Here is an 8,031-nt window from a genome sequence, read left to right on the forward strand (position 1 = left end):
AGGAGAATGTCGGTGCCACATACGCTACTCCTGGAACCGTGTGAAATAAGCCGAAGCCCTCCAGGGGAAAGAGCAGAAAAGCTGCCCAGTGTGTCATCCCCCGTCTCGCCACCCTGCCCCGGCCCTCGAGGCGCCTATCAGCCCCGCAGCCGCGCTGGGGGTCTGCGTGTACTCTGCGGGGAGGGAGAAGGGGCGACCCGACACCTTTTGCTTTCTGCCTCCTGCAAATAAGAGCTGCAAGAATCGACTTGCAGGGAGCGGCAACAGCCTCCTTGTGCTCCCCGGGCGCGATCGGTTGGCGGGGCCCGCGGCCAAGACATATAAACGCGACCGCGTGTGCGGCTGGAAGCGTGACAAGCCGCCGTGGCAGGGCGAGCGCTGCGGGCACACCCCTTCGCACCCACAGCCTGCAGCGCGGCCCCGCGCCGGGCGGGAGGGGAGCGCGGCGCCGCGGGCCCCGGCGGGCTCCGGAGGGGGCGGCGGAGGCTCGCCCAGCGCCCCCCGGGGCCGCCCCCCGCCTCCCCCCGCCCCCGGCGGCTCGGCCGAGCCGGGGCGGTTCCGCGCAGCTCCGCGGGGCCACGTCGGGCCGCGTGTGCGCGGGGCTGAGCGCGGCGCCGTGACTGCAGGGTGAACTCGGCCGTGCCCAGCGGCTCGGCGGCGATAGGGGAGCGGGCTCCTGACGAAAGCGGAACTCGACCGGGCCCATACAAATCAGAAAAGAGCCCGGCCGCCGCAGCAGAGGGGAGCGGAGCCCGCGGGGGCAGGGACGCCGCCGCCGCCGCGCTGCACGGACCAGCGGCGCCGCGAGAGGCGCCTCCCGATATCCGTCCGGGTCCCGGCTTCGACTTCGGCTTCAGCTTCGGCCCCGTCGCGGCGAGCGCGGAGCGGCACGGCCGCAGCGGCGGCTCCGTGCAGCGGGCAGCGCTCCGCACCGCGCGGCGCGGCGCGCCCCGGGCGGCGGGCGCGGGGCACCATGATGAGCAACTACCCGGACGGCGAGGAGGACACGGTGGCGCTGCTGGCCCATGACACCGGCGGCAGCAAGGAGCCGGACCGGGGCAAGGAGGAGCTGAGCGCGGACAAGGGCCCCGAGAAGCCGGACCCCTCGCAGAAGCCCCCCTATTCCTACGTGGCCCTGATCGCCATGGCCATTCGGGAGAGTGCGGAGAAGAGGCTTACGCTGTCCGGGATCTACCAGTACATCATCAGCAAGTTCCCTTTTTACGAGAAGAACAAGAAAGGCTGGCAGAACAGCATCCGCCACAATCTCAGCCTCAACGAGTGCTTCATCAAGGTGCCCCGGGAGGGCGGTGGCGAGCGCAAGGGCAACTACTGGACCCTGGACCCCGCCTGCGAGGACATGTTCGAGAAGGGTAACTACCGCCGAAGACGAAGGATGAAACGGCCTTTCCGGCCGCCTCCGACCCACTTCCAGCCGGGCAAGACCCTCTTCAGCCCCGACAGCTACGGCTACCTGTCCCCGCCCAAGTACTTGCAGTCCACCTTCATGAACAACTCGTGGCCGCTGGCGCAGCCCCCCGCGCCCATGCCCTACACGTCCTGCCAGATGTCTGGTGGGAACGTCAGCCCCGTCAATGTGAAAGGACTCTCGGGCCCGGCGTCCTACAGCCCCTACTCGCGGGTGCAGAGCATGGCGCTGCCCAGCATGGTGAACTCCTACAACGGCATGGGCCACCACCACCACCACCACCCGCACGCCCACCACCCCCAGCAGCTCAGCCCGGCCAGCCCCGCGCCGCCCGCGGCCCCGGCGGCAAACGGAGCCGGCCTCCAGTTTGCCTGCGCCCGCCAGCCCGCCGAGCTGTCCATGATGCACTGTTCTTACTGGGAGCACGATAGCAAACACAGCGCCCTGCACTCCCGCATAGACATCTAGGGAGGCTCCGGCCCGCCGCCGTCGCAGAAATGCACCGGCCCCGCTGCCCCTCTCCTACCCCGCCGCGTTCCCCTGCGCTCCGTGTCTCTCCTCCTCGTCTCTAGCCACGGACTCCCCTCTCTCTGTGCCCAAACTCTCGCGGTGGGGAAATAGCAGCTTTGCCCCGCGCGTAGTGTCAGTGTAGGAGCCGTCCCTCCACGAGAAGAAGGCAGTGTAAGTGTGGGGGTTCCCCGCGGGGCTGCGCCGGGCAGCGGCGGCCGGGCCGCCTCTCTCTGGGCGAGCGGGGATTCACCGGGAGTTTCTCTGCTCGTGTGTGTGTTTGTGAGCTCTTGGGTCTGGTGGGGTTTTTCGGTTTGGGTTTGTTTGCTTTGGTTTTGTTTCTCTTTTTTTTTCTTCTTTTTTTTTCTTCTTTTTTTTTTTGTTTTTGTTTTTGTTTTTTGGGGGGGGAGAGGGAGGGGGGAGCATCTAATTAAAAACTGGTTGTTCAGCCGTAATCTTTTCGGGCTCAGCCATGAGGAGAGTAAAGTGGAGTTTGTAAATAGCGGAGGCATTTTCACGCGTGCGGTGCGGGGCTGGCGGGGCCTAGACACTACCGTGTGCCCGCGGTGCTCGTCCTCGTCCTTCTCTTCATCCCCTCTGTCTTCTTCCTCGCTCTGCAAAGCACTGCGCTTCTTCGGAGCTGTGGCTTTTCGTTCAAATAGTAATTAACGTGGGGACTGCTGTAACAGCAGATGTGTGATATTGCTGGTTAATAGAAACCAACAAACAAAACCCGCCAGGGTCAGTCGTGAAACGTTTCGGCAGCGCTAAATATATTTTTAAAAGGAGACAATGTCCTCTGAGGTCTTAAAAGTAATTTTATGCAGGTCTAAAAAAATATTTTGATGTTATTAAAAAAAAAAAAAAGAGACGCTTTCCTGTAAATTGGGATATTTTTCCATGTGTATATTATTATTAATAATGAAAGTTTAAACCATCTTCAGTTTTTTTGCCCCCATACCTGGCCCAAAATTGATTTCCCGGTAGGTTCTGCTTTTGAATGCTTACTCTTTTTCTTAAAAGTTTTTGATCCTTCAATTTTACATAGATTAATGTGAAAAAAAAATAGCGATTTTAAAACAGGGGCCAGTTCATAACGATTTTGTAAATGTTTGTGTAAACCGATAGATGCTGTGGCATAGTACCATTTTGGGACCAACTTTTCTAGAATGAACTAGCACTTTCATTGTACTTTCTAGCATTGTAAAGTCTCCAATAAAATGCCTTTCCTTCTTTCCATATCGTTTTATTTCACTCCGCTGCTCCGGGCTCGGGATCGGGAAGCGGCAGCGGGAGCGCGGCGGGCGCTGTGTGCCGGGGCTCTCCGGCGGCGAGCAGCGCTCCCGGCCCGCCGCCGCCCCGCTGCTCGCTGCGGGGCACGGGGCTCGGCTGCGGGGCGCTCCATCATCTCCGCCAGGCCCCGGGGCTGCCTCGGCGGCGGCCGACAAGGTGCGGGGCCGCTGCGTTGGTCCCGCGGTGTGCGGGGCGGGCGGGCCGGGAGCGCCTCCGCTGCGGGCCGCGGGCAGCTCCGGCGGCAGAGGCCCGAGGCTGTGCCAGGGCTGTGCCGGACCTTGGCTTCGCTTTCATTTCTTCCTCGCGTGCTCGGAGCCGTGGTCCGGGAGGGAAAAGAACGGTCCCGTGCCGCCCCAAGCCCGGCCCGGCCACGCTGCAGCGGGGCCCGAGCGCCGTGCGGGCCCGGGCGGGGACGGAGCCGGGAGCCGCAGGCAGGGCTCTCTTTTCTCGTCGGGCCTCGCTTCTAACTCTGCCCGTCCCCGCGGGCAGCGGCCCTTGCCGGGGCCCGGGGTTCCGCAGGGGACGGGCAGGCGGGCGGCCCCCGCCCGGTGCGGGCCTGGCTCGCACGGCTCCGACTCCGGCCCGCGCCGGGCCTGCGGTGCCGCGGCGGCAGCGGGATGCGGCATCGCTCCCGGGCCGCTGCCCGGCCAGCTCTGCCGGGGGTGAAACCCGGTACCGGGGCTGGGCACTCCGCTCCGCAGCCGGGGGCCTGGCACTTGCCCTTGCCCTTGCCCGGCTGCCTGACGCTCTCCCGTTCTGCCAGGGCCGGCCGGCCTGCACGGCGGGAAGCGACAGCCTGCAGCCCGGTCCCAGATGCTGTGCGGGACGCGGGGCCTGGCCGCCTCTGCCGCTCGGTGGGCACGGCCAGGGCACGGGGGCTCTGCGGAACCCGCCGGCCCATCCCGGACCCTGCGGTACCCCCTGGCCCCGTGCCCCAGGCGGGGAGGGTGCTGCGAGTGTGGATGCGGCCGAGGGGCTCCGCTCCGGGCGGACAGAGAGGCACGAGGGGTGCAGACAGTGGGGTCACTGCCCGGCCGTGCCGCCGCCGCTCCGCGCTGGGCACGGGAGCCGCGGGCCGAGCGGCTGCCCCGGTACCGGGGGCAGGGACAGAGCCTGGCCTCCGCGCGAACACCGACTCAACAGGAGGCCGAAGGCCGAAGCGGGGATGCCAGCGCACACGGGACGCGGCCAGGTCTCATGCCAGCGGTGGTTCTGCGGCAGCGGCTCCTCTACGTCTGACCTGCCCGGGCCCTCGCGTGGGAGCGGGCGGCGGAGGGGAGAGAGAGAGGCAGCACCGCTCACACTCACCGAGGATCGCAGCTTTGCACCGCAGGGTTCAGGGCCTTGGCTGCTTGATTCTTACTAGATAGATGCTGCCAATACCGCTACTTTCCCCCGGGGTATGTTGAGGCCTAAAGGGAAACCCCCACCACCGGAGCTGGGCACGGGGCGCAGGGAGGGTGGGAGCACCTCCCCGGACCCCCGCACAGCCCAGCGGCGCCTCCTGGGCTCCTTCCTGGGCTGTGCCTCCGTTCGGCCTGAAGCAAAGGCTGCAGCACTGCTGGCACACTCCCGGGAACGGCTGGGGCTCGCCAGCTCTGAGTGAAGCGATACCTGACCGTGCCAAGTGCAGGGGGGGAGGCGGCAGCCGGGACCGGGCAGGGTCGTGCGGCCCCTGGGCTATTCCAGTTCCTGAGTGGTCTCCACCCAGGTCCCGCTGTGCTTGACCAGCGGCCAAACCCATAGAGGCAGGGAGCCGCGCGGCTGGGAAAGAAACGGGCCGGCAGGGCTGTGCGGCCACTCTCCTGCCAGGCCAGCGGCCTGTGCGGCTGCCGGGCTCCCTGTGCCCGGCCGGGACTCCGCTTCCTCCGGCCCGAGCTCCCCGTGCCCGGCCGGGGCTCCGCTTCCTCCGGCCCGAGCTCCCCCTGCCCGGCCCGAGCTCCCCGTGCCCGGCCGGGGCTCCGCTTCCTCCGGCCCGAGCTCCCCGCGCCGCTCCCGGGCGGCCGTGGCCGTCGCGCCTGTAGGATGTTTTCACGATTGTTTTGTGTATTTTACAGAGACTGCCCTGAATGTAAACTCGCGGGGAAATCGCAGGGAGAGCCTGGCCGCCGTCGCTGGCTGCGCTCGCCGGGCACTGTCGGGCGGCGGCCCGAGGCAGGGCTGGTCCTGCCGGCAGCAGCCCGGCCTCTGTCACTGTCCCGTTCAGTGCCGCCGGCCTGGGGAGGGGCTGGCCATCATCTCCCCGTGCTGGTGCTTGCCTCGGCAGCGGGCACGGCCCCTGGAGAGCTGCCACGGACCGCGCTGCGCTTTATCGAGCACACGGGCACGCAGGGACCGAGTGCCCCGTAGGGGCTCTGCCTCCCCGCGGGCCCGCTGGGCAGCCCGGGTGATGCGCAGGACCGGGCCGCACCCCGGACGGTGGCATTTGGGACAGCAGGGACTGAGGCGGAGCAGGATCTGTACAGACCGCTCTGCAGCCAGCTCCGTGGGCACGAACACCACCGCAGGACCAAGGGGTGCCCGCGGTGGCTCAGCGTTCCCTGGCCCCGCGCCGTCACCTCCTCCGGGGCTCCCACCTGCCCCGGGCCGCGCCGCCGCCCAGCCCCGTCGGTCCCTCACAAAATCAAGCGGCTGGGCGCCGCACGCTTGGCAAGCGCAGGCTTTGCGCGTTGTGTAAGGTCTTTCCCCGTTATATAAATGACGGCAGGAGGAATGCGCACGGAGCGGGACGCGCTCGCCGGGACAGCACCTTGGCGCGGAGCCTCCTCCGGTGCCGGGCCCGCCGCCCGCCGCGGGGCTGCTCGGGGACCAGAGCCAGGGAAGGGGGGCTCAGGGCCGCCGAGCCGCCGCCGCTGCCCTTTCGGAGCGGCCCCGGGTTTATGCAACGCTGGCGAGAGATGAAAGCCGAAGAGCGAGGGGTGTTTTCTCCCCGCTCGGAGCGGGCGTGGAAGCAGCTTGCCTCTGTCGGGGAAGGACCGAGTTCGATCCCCCAGGCTGAGCGGACTCCCAGCGCCCCTCTGCCGCTCCAGCCCCCGGGGCAGTGCCAGCTCCCGGGGATGTTTGCCACCGCAGCTTTCTCGTCCTCTCCGGTCCTTTGCGCAGGCCGCAAAGGTCCTGTGAAGCCCTGGCCGGGCTCGGAGGGTGGCAGAGCCCTGGGCGCCGGGAGCGCTCCCCGGCAGCACGGCACGGCACGGCACGGCACGGCACGGCACGGCACGGCACGGCACGGCACGGCTGCCCTCTGCCTGCGGGCCGGAGGGAGCGCGGGGACAGCTGCCCGGCAGCGGGGTGCTGAATGAGGGACCCCGTGGGCTCTGTCCCGGCTCCCCTCGTCGTGCCGGGGCCGGGCAGGGGCGGTGGCGGTGGCTGCGGGCAGGGCAGAGCCAGGCTCCGTGAGGAGACACACACACAGCCCTTACCTTGCGCCCTACCTCCCGCCCCGGCTGTTTAATACCGCCTGATTCCTGGTATTCTTGTAAGTGTTTTAAGTGGTGAAAAAGTCATTTCCAGTCCCATGGTCTGCGTTTCACCCTGAACTCATTGAAAAGAGAGTGCGGGGTCAGGACTGTTTATTATACAACCAATTAAAACAGGAAAATATGCAAAGGCTTCATTCAGCGAGATCCGGCTATTGTTAAGCCGAAAACGATATTTTTGCTTCAAAAATAAAAAAGTACATTTGTTACTTAAAAAATCTCCACTCTGCGTGTGTGACAGTCGGGAGCGGGGCGAGCTCCGGCAGCCCCGGTCGGGCCCGGCCCGGCCTGTGCGGCCGGAGGGCGGCTCGAAGGGGCGGGCGGGCACCGGGGACCCCCGTTCCCCCGCCCTGCGGGCTCCGCTCCTGCCCGCTCGCAGGAGGGGCCGGCCAGCTTCAAACACGGGGGACCAACGCCGTGCAGGCGGGCACGGGCAGCCGGCGTGCTGCTTCGGTCAACACAAGACGGCGAAAATATTGCGAGGGCTAAAAAGCTCAGCGCTGTAGCGGGCTCGGGCAGAGCCGGATAGCCAGGCTGGAGAGCCCCGAGAAGTTCTGCAGAGCCCAGTGTTGAGCCCCGGCCGGCAGCCCTGGGCACACCGCGGTGGCCCCGGCAGAGGGGACTCAGGCGGGGCTCCCGGCTCTGCGACTCCCTTGCGGGTTCTCCCGTGCGAAATGCACCAGAAGCCCATTGCTGGCTCTGCGGAGCATCGCCGCCTTGGCAGGCTCTGCTCTGGGGCACTGTAACATCTGCCCCGCAGCACAGGACGGGGGGAGGGCAGGGGGCTCCTCCCGGCGCGGCACCCCCGCCCGCCCCAGGTAGCCCTCGGGGATGTGCTCAGCAGCGGGCCTGGGAAGCGTTCACCAAAACAATCGCTCGGGCTGGCCTAATCCAATGAGTTTATTTTAGTCCTCGAGCTGTATTGAAAACATTCGCTCTGCTTCTTGTGGTTGTTTACAGTATGTCGGTCTCAACATCACAGCCGCCCTTCTGGAAAAGTCTTACAGGATTCAGGCAGAGGGAAACCAACACAGAAGTGGCTCGGCAAGCATGATGGCAAACGATTAATCAAATCAGAGACAGGAAGGCGGAGGTAATCAATGAGTTTTCACTTATAGTTTACTTGGATTAACATATTTTTCCTTTTTATTTCCGTGAGTTTAGAAACCACACGGGGTTTTATTGCCCAAACAAGCAGCTGCAGGATTTGGTGGACTGGAGGGAATTCGTTCAGAATCAGCTGCATGTTTCCTGAAGAAGAATTCGGCTTTCGACAGAACCTCGTGCTCGTTGCCGCCCCAAGCACCGGGCACCGGGCAGGGCTGC

General features: G+C 65.8%; 1 protein-coding gene across 1 annotated transcript; it reads left to right on the forward strand.

Moving 5' to 3' along the window:
• The first annotated feature begins 495 nt into the window (after nucleotides 1-495).
• On the forward strand, nucleotides 496-3,175 carry FOXL2 (forkhead box L2). Its single transcript, XM_002187418.7, has one exon. It carries the CDS (start codon nucleotides 974-976, stop codon nucleotides 1,895-1,897), a length of 924 nt encoding a protein of 307 aa, XP_002187454.1. The 5' UTR covers nucleotides 496-973; the 3' UTR covers nucleotides 1,898-3,175.
• The last annotated feature ends 4,856 nt before the right edge of the window (nucleotides 3,176-8,031 follow it).

The sequence above is a fragment of the Taeniopygia guttata genome, chromosome 9 (genome assembly GCF_048771995.1).
Source record: "Taeniopygia guttata chromosome 9, bTaeGut7.mat, whole genome shotgun sequence".
Taxonomy (NCBI): domain Eukaryota; kingdom Metazoa; phylum Chordata; class Aves; order Passeriformes; family Estrildidae; genus Taeniopygia; species Taeniopygia guttata.